The 21,023-nt window shown below is 37.6% G+C and overlaps 1 protein-coding gene across 50 annotated transcripts in view; it reads right to left on the bottom strand.

Annotated features, from left to right (window-relative positions):
* The window catches only part of LOC126978526 (protein Jumonji), a 150,139-nt gene that overhangs the window by 23,653 nt on the left and 105,463 nt on the right, over positions 1–21,023 (bottom strand). For all 50 annotated transcript variants that reach the window (XM_050827384.1, XM_050827393.1, XM_050827404.1 and 47 more), the window contains 7 exons: positions 17,050–17,607; positions 9,141–9,421; positions 8,528–8,761; positions 7,441–7,636; positions 6,537–6,769; positions 4,742–4,942; positions 2,213–2,379 (listed from right to left, as the gene is read on the bottom strand). In XM_050827384.1, coding sequence (XP_050683341.1) covers positions 2,213–2,379; positions 4,742–4,942; positions 6,537–6,769; positions 7,441–7,636; positions 8,528–8,761; positions 9,141–9,421; positions 17,050–17,607 — 1,870 coding nt within the window. The remainder of the gene's footprint in view (positions 1–2,212; positions 2,380–4,741; positions 4,943–6,536; positions 6,770–7,440; positions 7,637–8,527; positions 8,762–9,140; positions 9,422–17,049; positions 17,608–21,023) is intronic.

The raw sequence follows: 21,023 nt of genomic DNA, 5'->3' as shown, positions 1-21,023 counted from the left end.
ACCAGGAGCAGAGTCTCCGTAAACAGCTAACATCTCTTGCAAAATAGTTTGAGGCGTTTTTCCTTGTTTGGTGAGGAACTTTACGACGGCGCGATGTTCAATTTTCTCCATAGTGGCTAGTTTGTTCCCGATTTACTTGTTCACTCGTTTGTAACTCGAAAGCTAATGACCCAATTAGGCTAGAAATTGGCATATATAGTAATTATGAGTTACTCAAGTAGCGGCTACCTGGAGGAGCGACCTCACCCCCGCCAACCCCGCCATTCCGCGAACTTTTTGACCGCCCCTCGTAAATCCTATTTTGAATAAAAATATTTGAATTTGAATATCATTTGCCAAACCTACATCGGAGCCTCAGCCATCAACTTCCAAAATGGATACCTCAGATTTTCAAATTATTACCGATAGTTCTGATGATGAATGAAGAAACATTTTCACCAGTTTTAGAATTAACTTTTTAATTTTTTATTTGTGAATTTATCTATACTAATACTATAAATGGGAAAGTGTTTTTGTTTGTATGTCCTTCCTTCACGTCGCAACGGAGCGATGTTATGTTAAGGTTTTTATGTGGAGTTAGATGGGAGGCTGGAGAGTGGACATGGCTACTTTTTAACCGACTGCGCCAAAAGGATGGAGACCACGCGAGCGTAGCCGCGGGCAAAAGCTAGTATTTATATAATTTGGTGGCAAAAAATAAAATTTTATGTTATGTTGACTTTTCGTTTCTTAAATAATTGTTTTTCATATTTTTCAATTGTTTTATACCGATGACAAATATAATTATGTGTAAGAATCAAATTTATTTTTATTCCTATAGACCAAAAACTCTACCCTTTCTACCATGCGTAAAACAATATAGAATTAGAGGTACATGAAAGAATTGCGCTCAGTTTTCATACTTAGCGCTCAGTCTCCGGGATCATTTTGCAACTTTAGAACTTTGTTCATAGCTAACGACATCGAGAGCGAGTTGACAACACTGCTCTTGGATCATTTATACGTCTAGATATAAATTATAGACGACAGCTATCAAAACGTCGAAAAAAGTTGAGTTTGGAGCTAACCTCTATTTTGTGTTATGTTATCTAACAGCAAGAGGACTTGGACAACCCTATCTTGACGTATAAATTATCTAAGCTTCCCTCTTTATAAATATTATCTTGTCAACCTTTGATGTCAGATTTCACCTACCAGGGGGACAAAGTCGCGGGAAAAAGCTAGTTAAGTATAAAATCTAGTTAACAGTTAGACAAAAATAAATTTAAAACTTACTAGTTTACTATGAGCATTAACATACAGTGGTTTGTTGCCTCGATAGAATTTTCCATTAAAATACTTATATTACCGAATAGGATTATTAATAATGTAATGTAACTATTTTAGTTCTGCAATACGTAAAGATGCGTACAGACTGGTGAAACGTAACATGAAGTGTATCATTCCACTTTTATTGCATGTTTTCGCTGCAACCATGGAAGCATAGCGTGCTCATACCGCGCATTCACTACGAACCTCCCGTGTCCGCCATTCTGCGCGAACACGTTTGATTTTTTTTTCCTTCTGCTTTTCACGACGATTTTATGACGAGAGAAGACTAACAATTTTGTTGCTGCATTTTACTTCCGTCTTTGACATCAACTTTACGATTTCCGACCACGCATATTGCTAAAGATTTTTTAAACTGGTTCACATTTCGGGTTCCACTAAATTTCACAAACTCTGTACGCATCTATTACTACACGCAATGTCCTCTTGTCTCTTCATGTACGTTGCATTCACGTGTCGAGACGCTGCTGCAACACGTACACTGCACGCCCCTACAGGTTGCATTTAGTGCTCGACCGACCGTCAGCGCTGAGTTAGGCCGAGCGTAGCTATAACTATAAAAACATATGAGAGGGTTCAGTCCAGCGCTGATGAATTGCTACGTCGCGCTGACGAGAATAGTCGGTCGAGCTCGTCGGTCCGACGTACGTCAGTCCGATGGTACCTCCAGCGCTATATCGATAAGTGATTGCGTTCCGTGCTATGCTAACCGACAGTCCAATCCGTGTATTACACACGTCATCAAAAATCCTAAAGAATAATTCGTATTCTTGCAATTTCGAATTAACGTTTTACCACTCTTTACCTTATTGGTACTGACCATATCATTTGCTCGTACGATCATTTGTTTCCCTGAAAATAAACAAACAAACTTGGATCTTACCATATTTTATCGGCTCCGGTGTGTAGATATTCAATCCAGGGCAAGCCATGAGGGTCCCGATGCCAACAGCTTGTGGAAAATGCCATTTCCAGGTGCAATGTCGTCACCGTGACGCCGGGCACATCACCAAGGACGCCCAATAAGTTTCCAGGAAGATTCTTGAAGAACTGAAACAAATTAGTTCATTAATGACACCAATATAAATTCAAAAGCACCACATAGCACCCCTGTGAGAGTACGCCACTTCAGCCATCCAGCCGGTCTAAGATGCGCAACGCGACATATGTCGCGACGCGAGAGACAAAAGTTGTCGACATCGGGTAAATTCTCATCGAAGACTTGGCCTTGTCATGTAAAAAACCCTGACTTAAAGCACTATGAGCTTCGAAAGGACAATGCCGATCCTTGTTTGAAAATTGGGCAATTCTTGCGTCTTAACCAAATCATTGGTAAAACATTAGAAATATTCTCAAGATCATGTAAAACAAAAATCAGTGAGATAAAAACAGGGAATTTGTAGTTATCAGATTTTTTCAATTTCAATTTACAACGAGCTTGTTGTCAGTTTTAGTGAAGGATTGCTGGATTTGACGTTATACTAAGTTCATTGATGACAATGTTATTATGACAAAGCATCTTGACATTTCAAGTTCATCTTGACTTGATTTTGGTTTTACCCTAGTTTCAACGGTGGCGTATAGTCAACTTATTAGAATCGTGTCAATGATTATTAATGTTATGAGTCCACGGTATAGTGAAATTAATAGTATTATAATAATGTTAAATGAATAGCTTTTAATCCCCGTAAGATTTTTTAACGATCTAGATGGGTTATATTTTTTTCAAAATTTGATACGCGTTAAAAAATCAAACAACACGATACATGTCATACATAAATAGTCTGTTGTGTGTGTAGTGGTAGTGTGAGTACTCTGTGGCCTTGCTTGCTGCTGTTTGTCGCAATTAAAATGTTCGGCGAAGCATACTTTGCTTTTCAATAAACAGCTCCGAAAATAAGTTAAAGAAAGATGAAGTGCACATCTAATTGGCATACCAAAGCTACCACATTAAAATATATCGATACCTATCCATATCATATGTTTCTATGAATACTGATATTATTTTTAATTATTTTGCAGTTTTTCGGAACATATTAATATGATTTTATCAAATAATATTTAACAAGTGGTGTGGAAAAAGTTAGGTTTGTTTCGGTTTTAATTCGATTTATTTCCTATAATATGTAGTTATCCTTGCTTTTCCCTTTAAAAAGGGAGTTCATAATATACTGGTATCATTCGGTGTTTTAGTGACAGTGACGTTTCCGGCCTAATATGGCAGTTTCGCTTGTTTCGAAACGATAAATTACTTTCTATTGATATAGCTTTCAAACCCCTGTTCCCATCTGACTAATATAAATATATGCGAAATTATAATTTAAATGAAAATTTTGTATGCATACTTGGTTCAGACGCATGATAGTAAGCAATATTAAGCATTTTCCGGCATTCTCCTTTGTGCCGACAAAATATTCGAGGTTATGTAGCGAATATTTCATTGAAAGTGACTATGAACATCAAAGCAGATGCACAGGTACGTCGGTTTTAAATAAATATATACATTTTGGACACAGAGCGTTATCCGTATAACTTTTATTTTTCAGCTGTGCATCATCAAAATAAAACATGTGGTTATAATACCAGCTCTGTCAGTATTTTCTTAGAATACAATAAAACCAAGAAACAAGCAGGAGATAGATCAATGAGATTGCTAACTCCAATGTCCGGGAAACGTTTATTTCAAGGCCAGCCATCAGTTTCCCCTCTGAGTGATGAAGATATGCTACCTATTAGTGAATTAAAAGAAACCAATTCTCATGAGCTCGAATTGAATACAATATCAACTAAATTAACCCAAACATGTTTTGTTTTCTACTAGATATATTGCTGGTGGATCTTCATACACCATAGTAGTATATCATTTCATCAAATAGTACACTATTTTAATTGGCTCATGATATGAAATATTGTTGCAGTAAGGTACTTGGCTTTTCAATAGAATATGGCGAAAAAAACTCACCTCAAAGCTAGTCAGTTTTATCATCTTTCATCATTCTCAAAAAGACAAAACCTTACATATAGTCTTTTTTTTATTTGAAGGATTTATTTTCTATCATATCCTTCAATCAAATAAGGGACAGTTCTATTATTTATTTCTTGAAAGTGACTGGCATGTGGGCTCTAAACTTCAATAATTGACTCGAGCCCTAAAAGTCCATTAGAGGATGCACCTAAGTATTATGATGGCCTTTCTCTACTTATAAATTTAAAAGAATATTATTCCGTTCCTACGAAAGGACGCAACTCCGAAAAGTGTTTATTTATCAAAACAGGATTACTCTTAAGGTGGACAGGCCGCTGAAGATCTGACCCTCCTTCCTCTTCTTCGGCATGTTTCTCCACTACATAAGGGCAGACTGATTTATGTAACCTTGAGATGCTATATAGAGCTAGCATAGTAAGACCTCACCTTGAGGTTCCAGGCGCTGTCGCAATACGGCTTACATTTGAGGGGAAAGCCATGACCCCCGTCACTAGTGTCTACAGACGCTCCGCAGACGCACACGTGCTCCTTGCCACTGGTTACTATATCCCAATAGACGATCTCGACGTCTTCTGCAGAGGGCGTATTCGCGTCTCCAAGGAATAATTCATTTGCAGTAGCCGCAATCTACGGGAAAAATTATATTATTACAAAGGTGGCATGGTGCTTGAGGCATATAAAAATTATATGGTTTTAAAACTATAAATAAAGTACTAAAAATAAGGACTGTTTGCATTTTTTTTTTCAAAACTACAGTAACTTAAAGTAACTATTGGTTGATTCAATTTACGCATGGTTTTATAAATGACATCTCTGATTGCTTGAATTTTTAAGTTTTTTTCTGTATGCAGATTATTTATTTAATGATGTGTTGCTTGTGCAGGAAGATTAAAATAGGTAAGATGTCTAATACCAATGTAACAAACTATTTATAGATTACAATACCGTAATCATAGTATTGGTAATATCGTAATAAGATTTGGTTTATTTCAATAAATAAAGGATAAAAAATGTAAGAATATATCTTGTATAAGAAAAAAAAATATTGTAAAGATACTTACAAAAAAAATATTAAAATAAATAAATATTTGTTTAACTTATTCAGTTATTATTTTAACGACGTAGGTGTAGTGTGCGTGTTAAGTACTAATTACAAAGAACTTTGAAATCATATTCAAATGAAAATATGATTGATTTTGAATTGACATTTGAATGAATGTCTGATATGACTGTAATCAAAATTATTCAAACACCTTCATCAGTTGCATTAGTAAAGGCTGTGGACTTAAATAAAATGGGTTCATTTATGACTGTACAATAAACAGCTAGACTCCCAATTGCTTATAAAAAGGTCGTCTAAAATATTTGACCGGAGTTGTATTTAGGTATACATAAACTTATACAGATAAGATTAACTTCCTGTCTGCTCACGTTGCCATATGGCAACGGCATGAGACCACCGTTTAGTACGCTGTTAGCACACAAGACTTTAAACATTAATTTAGCTAACACCTTAATTCGTGACAGTAATGTTCAAAATCTATTGTGTACGCTCATTAGAAGTAGTACCACTACGTCACGCGCGAGACAGACGCGAAAACAAGGCAAGAACCTTTTGTTATAGCAATTGAAATGTTATTATTTAGCAAAATGATTAAAAACATCTTACTAATTTAAAGGGGCACTTAACTAAAATACGGCACTCCATCCTTTTGAAGTTATTTATAGTTGATATGCTGTTATTTGAACAGCCTTTCACTGAACACTTGTCATTGCGTTGCATTCAAATTGCGGTCGGAACACAACAAAAACTCTGCCTAATTAATAGACGCGTAGGCAGAGTTTTTCTTCAAACAATTATTGAGCGTGATTGTGAGTCTAGTTGTTTATTGTATTTCAATAGATCCATTACATGCTTTTGATCAAAGCATTCACTGGTTTCATTATTTTCCTTTTGTTTTGATATATGTTGATTATATAAAGTACGTTTATACCTACGTACAGTCAGTTTCAGAAGGATAGCGTCACCCATTGTAAGCAAAAACATGGCAACACCCATCGTCACCAAATACATTGATTCACCGAAAGTGACCGCGTCGTCCAAAGTAGTCAAATATATACGGACACCATAAACGTCATGGTGTTGCCATGTTTTTGAATACTATGGGCGAGATGCTATCTTTGTGACGCTGACTGTACAGTACGTTTAAAACTATGTTACCCTTTTAAAAGAGTTCAGATTCATAATTCTGTCCCGCACTATGCATTCTTCGATCTCCGCTATATGTTTTAATAATTTTGCTTCCTTGTCAGTGTATTCATCTCTGGGCGGCATCTCTCTGCCATCTAATATATTCTCTCCCCTGCGAAGAGGGTTTTCGGATCTGAACAGCAGAGCTTCGTAGCGCTTTTGCCATACTTTATCAACGGAATCCAACCATGTTTCTCGTTCATCTATAACAAACACAAAAAATACATCTTTTTAATTTAAACACTTCATTTCACATTTGTTTGCCCGAGGTGATCTCCTAAACCACTGAATCGACTTTAAATAAATTTTGCGCAATATATGCAGTTTGATCCAACTTGAAAGATAGGATAAAATATAAATATATACTATTTCGATTCGTGAGCCTCAATTATTTTTATTTGAAATTTTACTAAGATGTAGACAAAATATCTATTCTTTTACGCTTACTTACTTTTCAATAACCTATCTACAGGTGGCATTTTCTACCGAAGTTGTCTATCGTTTTAAGGACGGATAGTCTACTAGAGATACGAATTCACATACCCGATCGCTCCCAATATTCAATTCAATCTATCTCCGGTTGTGGCGTACTTCTGATAAAAAAACCTATCTATTCTTGCCTTTTCTGACCCAATTAACGGCCGTTTTCAATAACCTATGTGTAGTTGCGGATAGATTGCTCCACGTTTAATGACAAGATCGTACCTATCCATAGTATTCACAATCAAGGACAAGTGCTATTCTTTAACAACGACGGATACTTTTTCCCTTTTGAAACGTTTAGTTCTCTGCTGCACAACACTATTTGTGTATGATATTTACTATCAGTTTCTCTAGTATTTAGTGTAATATTTGGAAAAAATCATTAACATACCTGACGACAAGGTCGCATAAGGCAATATATGCCTTACATACATCTGGTCGAGTCGCTTTTGCGGATTGCGCAGGCTAGTGTAATTCATCGCCTGCGCAACCTTGTCCCACTGCTGTTTAGTCTGCATATTGCGGAATCCCCCATTCTTTTCAATAGTGTTCATTAATTTCGGTAGGTCCACTTGAATACCTTTGATCTGCAAACGTTTGGATACAATCATAAGATTTTTAATAATAATAAAATGTAATGTGATCAAATAAACAAATTATCTGTCTATCTATATCTATGAATATGTCTGCACTCACGACATGGCATAGCAAAAGTAAAGTGATAAGTCTCCACGTGTGACGTCAAATATTTTATTCGTATAACAATGAATACAAACATCCTTAGTACGTAGCCTACCTAATTACATTATCTGTGAACCTGACGTCGATGACGCAGTCATGATGATGATGTCACAGCGCGTCGTTTTGTTACAGTGTGAAAACAAGCGTCACTGGGATATTATTAATAAATAAAACAACGATTTATTTTATCTCTATTATTTATTGATGTAAAGGTGTTGTGACATCTTGAAGGTATTGTCTTAGAAATAAATTTTTGAATCCCGACAAGTGTAACGTAACAACATTTTAGTCGGAAATATAGCCCTATTATTTTCAATTACGTTCTAACTCGAGTTGCTAGTTAGGGCCTTTCAACAGTTGGGTATCATATTGCGCCTTGCTCGGCCATTAAGCCAGCCATTTAATCAATTCATAAGTGTCATTAATATCTTCGACTAAGTTATTGGGAAATGTAAGATAACAACGCATGGGATGTCCCGAGTCGGGCAGAGTCTTCCGCAACCACAATTGTGTTGTGGGATGGACATGAACTTATCATGTGATCAACGCGCCCCATAATCTCCCATAACACGTCGAGCGTTGCCTACCTTCTAATTCTAAAACCGAAAACACACAAGTACGTGGCGGGCAAGCATCGATTTGGGGACTCCGTGCTGAGAGTTAACCTGTGCTTCTATCTATTCTGTAAAACATTATTAAATTTAAATGTAATTGTAACTAATATATTTTCTACTCACAAAAGGTGGTCGGCCGATCTGGACACCTTGCGACGCAAGGTATGCTCTCATTGTAGTTATTTCCTTGGTAATGGGCGTCCAGCGCTTATACATGCGCGATATATAATGCAGCACCACGGTAAAATGTATTGGACCCCCGAGCTGGCACGGAGGCTTGAATTGTGGGGGTGGCACCACCTTCAACATACCTTGGGTACATTGCTTCGTTATATGTTCGATGTATTTCATAGGGTCCTGAAACAAGATAGCTTTATTAAAGGACTGCCAATACTGATGTAGGTGTGATCATATGTTTCATCAACTACTTCATAATTAGATGAAGACCTCCCCCAAAGATTTCCATGACGATCGCTCCTGCGCTGCCCTCATCCAACGTATTCCGGCGATCTTGACTAGATCGTCGGTCCATCTTGTGGTAGGCCTACCAACACTACGCCTGCCGATCGTGGTCGCCATTCAGTATAAACACGAAGTTATAAACATAAAGTTATTTCCAAGTGTAAAACCTTTTTTTCCTTGTCTTACCTTTGTCACTAGACACTTACACGACAGCGAGAAGTAATTTTAAACTTGGACTTTACACTGCATTTATGAGCAAGGCTAAAAGTTGTACCTTAAACTCCTCCGCTGTCGGAGACCAAACTGGGGCCTCTTGTATTGTATTAGCCCTTTGTTCCTTTTCACCCAATGGTGGAAGAGGGTTAGTAATTGTAATGGGTACTGAATTATTAAATCTTTTATTGGATCCATCATGTGCATCAATATTAATATCATTACTTGAATTTTCTGTATATTGAAGATTCCCGTTATTTTCTGTATCTTCTATATTCAAAGAATCTGGTTGCTCTTGTTTTAAGGTCTTATTAAGCACATCGTTAATCTCTCGAACGTACGCTGAAAATTTAAGACATATATAATGATAAATACTTTTTTCATACATTTTTATAAGCCTCTCTAAATAATAAATTAGGTATTCAACTCCATTTAATCACACGGCTGAACACAGCATCAACAATGAATAAACACTAAAGGCCGGACTGCACTAGAGCGGCGCTGCGCGGCGCGTCCTTTCGCATCGTAAGACGATACCTATCGCATTACAACTGCAGTAAGCGGTGCAGCTCGCGTCATTTCTGTAGCAGTTCAGTGACGAGGATTTAGTCATTATTTCTTTGTTGTGTGCAGAAGAAGAACGAATTATGGAAGAGAAAAGAAATTGGCACTTGTAGAGGCTGCCGATAGAAGTGAAAACTTAGAACTTTTAGTATTATAATTTGAAATTCTATAATGTTTCAAAACAATTAAATAATTATTTTTAAAACTTATTTTCAATAATATATTAATCCAAAAAAAACACTATTTGAACAATGCAAAGTATATAAACACTTATTTTTTTACTAAATCCATTCAAATTCACTTAAAAGTTATACACAGTACTAATATGCTGCATTATACGTCAGCTGAATAGCGGTCACGCGAACTTAAACTATATTAAATTACATATATATATACTTATTTTGTTATTTGAACATTTGTTATTTATTTATTTATGGTGTATGTGGATGATGCAGCTAATGTACTCAATAACTTTTGTATTCATTTACTTTTTTGACTTACTCGTGTAAGACATTGACTATTTGACGTTTGAGTGTGTCTGTTGCATCATTTTACATATTATATTGTAATTTGAAATGATTTGTAAATCGATGTACTTAAATGTAAATCTTGATATAAAAGAGTGGCAATGAGTTTCTTGCTACTTCTTCTCATTAGCTCAACCCTTTACGAAGTAGCGATAGATTCGGTAAGATTTTTTTTTTACATTCATAAGTGTCATTTCCGTGACCTACGTGAATAAACTGATTTTGATTTTTTGATTAATCACGTGCGCCAGACATGAGCATGAGGGTGACGCAAACCCATAAAATAATGTTCACACCAAAAATGCCCGCGCGGCGAAAGAAGTTTTCACTTCCAAAAATAAGAAGAAATGGATTGCTGAGATACCAAGGTCACGCTATCAAGACGAATTCTATTTAAAAACTATGATGTACTTTTATGTGGAGACTTATCTATCTCACATAAAATGCTCTCAATAGGGGGTAAGTTACTTAAAAATACGTTCAATAGCTCTTCAAAATGCTGCCATAGATTTTTTTTTTTTACGGAATAGGAGGACAAACGAGCGTACGGGTCACCTGGTGTTAAGTGATCACCGCCGCCCACACTCTCCTGCAACACCAGAGGAATCACAAGAGCGTTGCCGGCCTTTAAGGAAGGTGTACGCGCTTTTCTTGAAGGTACCCATGTCGTATCGTCCCAGAAACACCACACAAGGAAGCTCATTCCACAGCTTCGTGGTACGAGGAAGAAAGCTCCTTGAAAACCGCACTGTGGAGGACCGCCACACATCCAGATGGTGGGGATGATATCGTAACTTGTGGCGTGTCGTGCGAAGGTGAAATTCGGCGGCAGGAATCAGGTTGAACAGCTCTTCGGAACACTCCCCGTGATAAATGCGGTAGAAGACACACAATGAAGCGACGTCTCTACGCAACGCCAAGTGATCCAGCCGTTCACAGAGTACTGGGTCCCCGACAATTCGAGCTGCTCTGCGTTGCACGCGGTCAAATGGATCGAGCTGATACTGGGGTGCGCCATGTGAGGCCGGACCTGCGCTTTGTAGAGCGCTAGAATGTGGGCCGGCTTGAAGTATTGCCGTGCTCTATTTATGACGCCCAGTTTCTTTGAAGCCAGTTTGGCTTTGCCCTCCAGATGGCCACGGAATTGGCAATTGCTCGAGATTTCGAGACCCAGTATTCCGATACTAGGCGAGGCTTTAAGGGAAGTGTTCTCGAAGAGCGGTGATACGGCAAATGGGGTTTTTTTAGTGATAAACGCGCAAACTTGAGTCTTCTGGGGGTTAAATTGGACAAGGTTCAACTTACCCCATTCCGCGACCTTCTCGAGAGAGGACTCGATAGAAGACACAAGTTTCTCCCGGCACTGGTCGACGTTTTTCCGAGAGAGACCTGCATGGCCCGTGTATACGGCATCACCAGTGCTGTCGTCTGCATAGCAATGCATGTTGGCGGTGTCCAACATATCATTGATATGCAGAAGAAACAGCGTGGGAGATAGCACATAGCCTTGGGGCACTTCAGCGTTCACGGGCTTGGGATTCGAGCAATAACCGTCGAAAACGACCTGTATGCTGCGCCCAGTGAGGAAGCTGGAGGTCCACTTGCATAAGCTCTCGGGAAGCCCAAATGATGGAAGTTTTGCGAGGAGCGCCTTGTGCCATACACGATCAAAGGCCTTCGCTATATCCAGACCAACTGCCAGGCCTTCCCCCTTGCTTTCAATAGCCGCCGCCCATCTATGTGTTAGGTATACCAGAAGATGGCCATGGCGAAAGCCGTACTGCCGGTCGTTGATCAACTGGTGACCCTCAAGGTATACCAAAGGCTGGCGGTTAATTATGCTCTCCATGATTTTGGAGAGTAGGGAGGTAAAAGCAATAGGCCTGTAGTTTGCCGGATCCGAACTGTCTCCTTTTTTTGGGATCGGATGGACAAGGGCTGACTTCCATGAATCAGGGACTACGCCTTTTGAATAAGAGTGCCGGAATAAACGCGTTAGCACCGGCGTCAACTCAGGGGCACACGTTCTAAGCACGACTGGAGAAATGCCATCCGGCCCGCTCGACTTCCTGACGTCCAACGAAAACAGAGCTCGCCTAACAGTTTTCTGTCGGAACTGTACTTCAAGCATGGAGCTCTGACACCGCGGGATGGTCGGCGGTGTTTTTCCGTTGTCGTCAAGAGTCGAGTTGGAGGCAAAAAGAGTGCACAGGAGATCGGCTTTCTCTTTTGCCGCATGGGCCAGGGTGTCATTCCTCATGTGCAACGGCGGCATGGACGGCTGGTTGAAGTTACCAAGAGCAGCTTTCGACAACGACCAGAACTTGCGTGTTGCGGTCGGGTAACTGGAAAGCTGCTCGCCAATGTTGACGACGTGCTTCGATTTCGCACGGGCGATTTGCCGCTTATAAAATCTGGAGGCACGGTTATATTTCCTCTTCAGAACTTTGCAGTTCGGATCCTTTGAGCCCAGCGCCGCAACCCAAGTTCGATACGCCTGTTTTTTGCAGTCAGATGCTGCTTTAACTGACGCATCGAACCAGGGCTGTGACCTGCCACCGATCGGTACTACAGAGCTTGGTATAAAAATATCCATGCCCTGCAGTATCACATCGGCTACTGCAACGGCGCAGGCACTAGGATCATCCGAAGGGAAACAAACCCTGCCCCAAGGGTAGGATGCAAAAAAGGAACGCATCCTATCCCAATCTGCTGACTTGTAGTGCCAAACGCGGCGGGTCGCTGGTGGTCTGCGACGTTGGCGTCGGATAGGCACTACACTCCTGACCAGGCAATGGTCGGACGTTCCGAGAGGGGCGTCGACAGAGACCTGGTAACCATCGGGATGTGTAGTCAGCAGAAGATCTAATAAGGACGGCATGTGGCTATCCACATCCGGGAGCGTCGGCGACTCAACCAATTGGGACAGACCATACGCCAATGCAAAATTATGCACAGATCGCCCTGCGTAGTCTGTGGTACGTGATCCAAGCGATTCGGCATTGTGCCCGTTGAAATCATTCAAGACTACGATTTCAGCGGAGGGGATCTGAGCAAGCACGTCATCAAATGCCGCTTGAACGCAGCCCATGAGGTGATCCGTTTCTGCGTTACCACTATGGGAGCTGTAGACACACGCATAGATGCGGACGCGATCCTCTAAATCTACGCGAAGCCAGAGAGTAGACAGGCCCCTACCCTCAAAATTGCCGAGACGGCGACAGCAGATATCCTTCCTAACGTACACACATACCCCGGCATGAGGCATGAAATTATGCTCAATTTTGTACCCGGGGTACGTTAAATATGACGTATCGCTAGGTCGAGATATCTGCGTCTCCGTAAGGAAACACAAGGCCGGCTGCGCCGTCTCAAGGTGGTGGTGGACGGCGTTTAAGTTGGAGTGAATTTCCCGGATGTAACAAAAGTCCACATTAAGCGTGGAGCGGGGTGCCGTGGTGTTGCTGCCCTGTTTGTCCTGTGACATACGCCGTACTGTGCCCTCCCCAGAATATCCAAAGCTGAAAAAAAAAATGCTGCACATATCCAAAGAATTTTTGGATAGGCTCAATGGCTAAAATTTTCGAGATTGTAATAGAGAAACGTATTACACCTCTCATCCATAAATTTATACCACCAGAACAGCATGGTTTCATGAAGAAGCGCTTAACTATTACAAATTTGTCTGTGCTTGTTAACTACACTTTCCATGAAGCGAGTAAAGAAAAACAGATGGATGTTTTATCTACTCGGATTTTGAAAAGGCTTCTGACCGCGTGGATCACATTATTCATCAAAATAAAATTATATGCGCTTGGTGATTTACATAGATGGCTTCGCTCCTATATAGAAAAAAGAAGATAGGCTGTAGTTCTGGAAACTGCCGAAAGTGATACAATTAGTAAATACATTACATTTTTACATTCAGTTTGGGACTAAAAATAAATTACTTCCTATCCCGAGTATTTTTTTTATTTTAAAACTACTTTATAGTATTGAAATAATAAAATCGATCGCTACTAGTTGAATCATTAGAGAGTGGAATAAAAAAAAGACGTGTGGCAGTCGGGGACTGCCGCGGTAAAGCTATTGCATAGCATTTTTTTTTTTTCAAATTATTTTATTATAATTATTTATTTATTTTATTTATGCAGTATTTTTTTCCTTTGTTTTTTTTGTCTTTGATATTAATTCAAGTTATACTTTTTGAACGTGGTGACCGATAAGTAAACATTTTTTTTTCTTTTATTAAATAAATGAGAAGTTAATATAGTTCAAAATATTTTTATTATCTTACATTATATGTAGGTTATTCAGGAATATTTATCATTGAAACTATAGGTTTATGGTAACTGAAATAAGAAACATAAGTTTCAGACTTGATATCTTCTAAATATCTGGAAAATACCGCGTCAATGGTGGTCCCATATTTTGTTGTCAATTCTTGTGGATCATTATTCATTTTCAAATTCAATATCTTAGAAAGAAAAGTTGTCAACCGTTCTGATTGTTTATCAGCGAAGTTGATGTTGAAATCGCCACCCAAAATAAGTGGACATTTATTACCATTTGTACCAAGTATTTTCGACCCTTCTTTAGTGTACTCCAGTAAAGTACGATGAATAAAATGCTCTACCTCGTCCAATTTTGGATTCGGAGAAATGTAAATAATAATTAAAAATAAAAAAACGTGATAAAAAAAATCAAGACGTACCCCAGACTCGAACCTGGGACCTTCTGCACAAAAAGCATACGTGATACCACTGTTCCACGGCAACTATAATGACCGTGGCGAAATATCTATATACATCTAGTGAGTGGGGTGTTAGGTTATTTTCGTTACGGAATTTCTGGATTCGGTCCCCACGCTCAAGGCCCGCGATAGGAGCTATGCAATAGCTTAAAAAATATCGATTTATTGTAATATAATATCTCGTTAACCAATTAAAATTGAAACAAAACAACTCATGTGGTGAGGCTATGGTTTTATTAAAAGGCATAAAAGGCATTTATTTTCTCAAAATTGATTCCTTTAGAATTCTTTTTTATGTCATTTCTTATACTACTAGATACTACTACCGCTTCGGAAACAAATGGCGCTATGAGAGAGAAAAAGCGGCGCAAGAAACTCTCCCAGCATTCTTTATTTGTGCTCTTTTCAATTCAGCGAATTCAGTAAATGACATTCAGTGTCATTTTTGCGTACCAAATACCACAGAGTACTTTTAGCTATACTTCATACTAAATACCTACACATAACAGCAAAGGATATTTGAATTTTATTTCAATCTCATGTCCTTTTTTTACGTCGAGTAGAGATATTTCCTCCGTATATGGCAAACTATTACAGTGAATGTTATTTTTTATTAATTAACAACGTAGTATGAAGTACTATACCTCCTTACTATATTATGCTTATTTATATATAAGATTGATGATTGGTTTCAGAATAACTCTGTATGCAGTATACCAACCATATGCAGTAAAGTTCATACAAACGAACTTCCTTCATAAGAAATATAACCTAACATTCTTTAAAATGGTTTTTCTCTGAATCTGGCGTTCCAAACAGAAAAATATTTTTGTTCATGAAGAAAAGAATTATCATGCTTTATTTTATTGAGACACTTCGCTTCATACAATGCTGGTCATTCTCCTTTGCAATATTAACAAGAGGTCGGGTCAACATAAAGGCTATTTATTGTCACGCTACATGCAGGCACATATATTTTATATTTTATTCGCTTTAAATCGTCCACGCGAACGGCGTCGGCAGCAGCTAGTTTGAAATAAATAAATAAAAACTACGTTTCAAAAAAACGACTTCAAAACTCTAAAAGTATAAAATCACATAATGAGAGATTGAATTATGCAAATCTCATACCTTTGATATTAATAAAATATATTCTTTGTATCTTCTACCTATTATCGGTTTGAGTTCGATCACTCGCCTCGCCACAATTTGAGCGGCTTAGCGGGAAGCACCGAATCGTATATACATTTGTATTTACTATTCTCACTACTCTAAAATTAGCATTGTATCCACTGCAAAAAATACCTATAATATCCGTCATGACTTATTCGATAGTGAATGATTCATTTAAATACTCCATAAAGCTTGGTTATAACTTTAATTAACAAGATCTCCAAGTACCTGCTGCTTTATTTATTGAGACTTTGTTTTATTTATTGAGACTTATTTAATTATGTAGAATGAAGCATTAACATATGAACAGAACTCAACCGTCTCCGTCTTTAGGTTAGTGTACCACAGGATGTCTCAGGACTGTTATAGAAATGAGAAGCAGCTTTCACTGCGTTACTTGCAACTCAACGCGTCCGCTGGGATGCAAGGAATTCCAAAAAATGTCTCAAAAAATATTTATTACTTTCCAAAAAAACCTTTTTGCATCCAGAATAATAAACAATTTGAAAGAATAATTTTAATTAAAACTGTAGACAACAATTACATCCAGAAAAAATGCCTTTCCGTTGCTACACGACAAAGAGATTAAAACGCCTCACCCCAAATAACGAGAAATCCATTTAACCCATGTCAGGTCCATGTAACTTCAGGTGAAACGATAATGTGAGCTCAAAGAAAAAGGAAGCTCAGTTCTATTTTTTGTCCCAAAATTTTGTACATGATGCAAAAAAGTATACGATCGAGCTCGTCCTATGAAGAAGCACAAGAAAAATCAATGTAAGTATATAAACTTTAATGTATTTCCCTGCACGTGGTAATTAGACAACCTTATCAGAAGACCATAAATTCTCTTCAAGCGTGTTATCGAATGGCGTTGTTCAACTATTATTCTTATTTGGACACAGACAGACTTTTACTACAATATGGTAAGAAAGAACTGAAAATGTACTCACAAGCATAGCGCCCAGAAATGTTGATTATATCTTCACCATTATCACAGTCATCCAAGGTTAAGTCGATTATATCCGATATCGTCGGCGTGCTGAACTGGGGTACATCAAAGCCGAACTTTGTGTTAAATTGTTTGATAATTTCATCCAGCAATAAGAGCATATTACATTTTGGGCAACTCTTGCAAATATTGTGTTTAATTTTATCCCACTCAGATAACAATTGCTTCATAGTTTTGATAGAATTTGAAGCACATGTCTGCGAACTCATCTCATTATTAACAGGAATACAAGACCTTAATGAGCCCGGGATGTTTTGGTTTACGGCTGGATTTGTTAATGCGACAGGCGATGGGGTTTTAACCCTTGCTGCACTCCATTGGTTTGGTGCATTCAGGGTATATGACTCTGCTTGACGCAGGTCTGTTAATAAGAGAGTGGATGCATTATTTTCCATTGATGTAACCTTGTAGCGTTCTTCTTCGCTTCGGTCTGTTACTTCGTCAGTTGATGTATTTGTTGCCATTGATATACCGGAGAGGTGATTTGCTTGGCGCGCGTCTGTAAATATGACATGCGATGATTTATATATATATATATATATATATATATATATATATATATATATATATATATATACTTTAATAAAGTTAAGTGAAAATTCTATAAATTATGAAAGAAAGTGGTTGGTTAGAGAATTTTTAAAGTTATTTATTTACGAACTGTCTAATTTTGTTATTTACATATTTTTCACTAGGAAACGATTCAAACCAACTCCAAAAACTTTAACTGAGAGACAGCGAAAATTCAGACTGAAAAGGAATTTAATGAGAGATGCACAAAATATTTTGAAAACAGCCAAACGTTCTAGTTTAATTAATACGCTTTTATTAGTTTTAGCTTCTGCTGTATGTCTGTTTGTAACCGACTCCATTGGACTTGATTTTGTATAGTACCTGCTCAAAGACAATCGTTCTTGAGGAGTAAACTCCAGTCGTGTGTCGGAGCTGACACACACACACCTTTATAATTATTATTTTCCAATCTCTTCAAGCTTAAATGACAGTAACATAACAATAACATAACATAAAAGTTGAATATATATTATTATTATTTTTTATTTAGTTTAATTCGATCTAACCTACAATATCACGACGACTTCATAAAATATTTGCATAAAAAAGCAATTCTATCTTTTATTAACTTGATTAAATAATTAAAATTTTATTTAATATTATAATAACAATCCCAGCACCACCTCATAATCGAAATATTTAATATTCCAGATTTTGCTTTAATTGACCCTTTTATTAAATTATTAATTAGCACACAAATTCGACCCGAAGGGCAAAAGTCAAGGAATTGGAAAGCAAATTGAAGAAATCATTACCTACTCGAATAAAAAAATATAAAAGGAAAATACCTTCCTATTGAGGGAGCGCCCAGAATGTGAGGAGGAGATGTTGGTAATGAACAATACGATTGCTTCGCTGAAGGCTGAACTCTCTGAGATTCATATACAAAATATAGATCTTCTAAACCAGAGGGATAGACTCCAAGAAACAAAACAATAAAGTATTTCAATAAATGTAATGATTCACTGAATTAAAAAAGAGTCCACTCTACATAAAAAAAATCTTATGTTAGAGGGTAAAATGATTTGTTCCTGTTTCGCCCCAAACAAAAAAATCTTGTTTCGCCACAGATTTTATTCCTGTTTCGTCTCGAAAATAAGAATGATGAATAATTTATTATTTTATTCTTGTTTTGTCCCACTTTTTGTTCTGTATTCGTCCCGGGTAGTAATTTATGTGTTTTACAACATGTTTTGTACGGACAGCATACAAAATATTTTAAAAATCATATTTTTGACGATAAATATTTTTAATGAACTCAACAAGTTAGTATTCAAAACCAGAAATCAATTAATGGAAACAGGAGCCTTTTAACTAATTCAAATTTTACTTATTCAAATTGTTATATAAATTGGTTTAAAAACTCAATATCTTTAAAAAAAAACGTGTACAACGTGTGCCCGCTTAACAAGCAAGTTTATGGCTTAAAATCCTAACTTTTATCTAACGCTTTCTCCACCTTCATCTTGATGCATGGATTTGATAATTAAGATAATTTTACTATGTACTTGGTCCGTTCATGATATTTTTGTCCCAAGTTTTAACGTTATACTTTTGAGACAACCTAAGATAGCTGTGCCGCAATCTTCAAGAACATAATATCCTGTAATTGGTTTATGAACACCTTTCCTGTCATCGTTTGGTCTCGGGTAAACTATTGCTCTTATATATATCTAGAATATTGTTGTAATTCACATTTTTTTTCTGGCTGTGCAAAAATAACATTTTAAAAAGTGGGACGAAACAGGAATAAAAATTTACGTGGGACGAAACAGGAATGTGGGGCAAAAACCCGGGGCGAAACATGAACAAATCGGTAAAATCCAAGGCTTTTCATAATAATGAGACAAAAAATTTATTCCTTGACGTTGTTGGGGATGTCTCTACTAGAAAGTATAGCAGGATTAAAAGACGCACGAGAAACCGGCGTGAATAATAATATCGGTATGTGTGTTCGTTGAGGAGGATATCTGCTGTCAACGTTTCAGCAATTTCGAGGGTAGGGTGTACTCTATGGCTACGAGTAGATTTTGACCGACAGGTCATGTCGACAGGTCATCTAGAAGGTTTCAAGGAAGCCAAATTGGCTTCAAAGAAGCTGGGGGTCATTTATATACTTCAAGCTGACCTAGATTCTAGCGCTCTCCAAAAGCGCAGGAACATCACATACTGCCTGTATGCTGGCACATCTGGTCCGACGCACCCCAGTATCAGCTCGAACCTATTGACCGTGTGCAATGCATAGCTGCTCGAATTGTAGGGGATCCAGTGCTTTGGAAACGGCTAGATCACTTCGCTTTGTTGGGAGTTTTCTGAACAACTGCTTGACCTGATCCCTGCCGCCGAATTCCACTTTCGCTCGACTCGCCACAAATTAAGATATCACCCCCACCATCAGGATGTCAGGCGTTCCCTTACAGTGCCTTTTTCAAAGAACTTTCATCGTTGACATGGATATCTTTAAAATTAGCCTGTACAACTTTCTAAAAGCCCGGCAACGCTCATGTTGTTCTTTTGGTGATCTTAGAGAAAAAGCGTTTTAAAAAAACCTGAGTAGCAACGGGTAAGTTGGTACGGTTTTTAAAAGTTAGATTGCTTTGTATTACATTAAAAACGTTATTGTTTATTTCTCCTTTGTTAACCTCCTTTCCTAACAAAAAATAATTAAATACTTAGTGCGCAGTGGTTTAAGGGTTTTTGCGATATTTCTAGAAACACTGTGCGCTAAGTATTTAAAGTAAAATAGCTTTTTGAATCGGGTATTATTTCCTTTAAAAGAAACCATTTATCGATAGATTGTGCCTTACCGTAAACCTATTCACGTTCTTTCGCTTTAGGACGATCCGACGCGTTTGAAGTCACCGCGAGAAGCGAACAGGAAGGGCAACATCGCCTTTTGATGTGCAAAGATTCAAGTTCATTGAATCATTGAGTATTGAGCCAGTGACCTCGTGAACCGATTGAACAATGTACAGCACGTTAATATTCGCTCAAAATCAAAAGTCTACATTCTGACCTAATAAGTGCACCGATTTCGTTCATGTTTTGTAGTATGTGGCTAAATTTAATTCATAAATGCAAAATACATACTGTATGTATACATATGCTCATTATGTGTATATTATGATTATAAAAAAATAATAAGTAATTTTATCAGTTATCTAATATAAGGAACACCTCTACCCGTGATCATGTGAGTTCCGATAAATAATACATATGTTATACATCAAACACAGAACATATGTGTCAAATGTATGATTCAAAATACAACTATATATATTTATTTATTGTTGTGTGTATATTTCTTGGCATTTCTCAATAAACCTAATCTTTTCAAAAAAC

Source organism: Leptidea sinapis, chromosome Z, assembly GCF_905404315.1.
Source record: "Leptidea sinapis chromosome Z, ilLepSina1.1, whole genome shotgun sequence".
Lineage (NCBI taxonomy): Eukaryota > Metazoa > Arthropoda > Insecta > Lepidoptera > Pieridae > Leptidea > Leptidea sinapis.
This window is presented reverse-complemented; position numbering and strand designations above follow the sequence as displayed.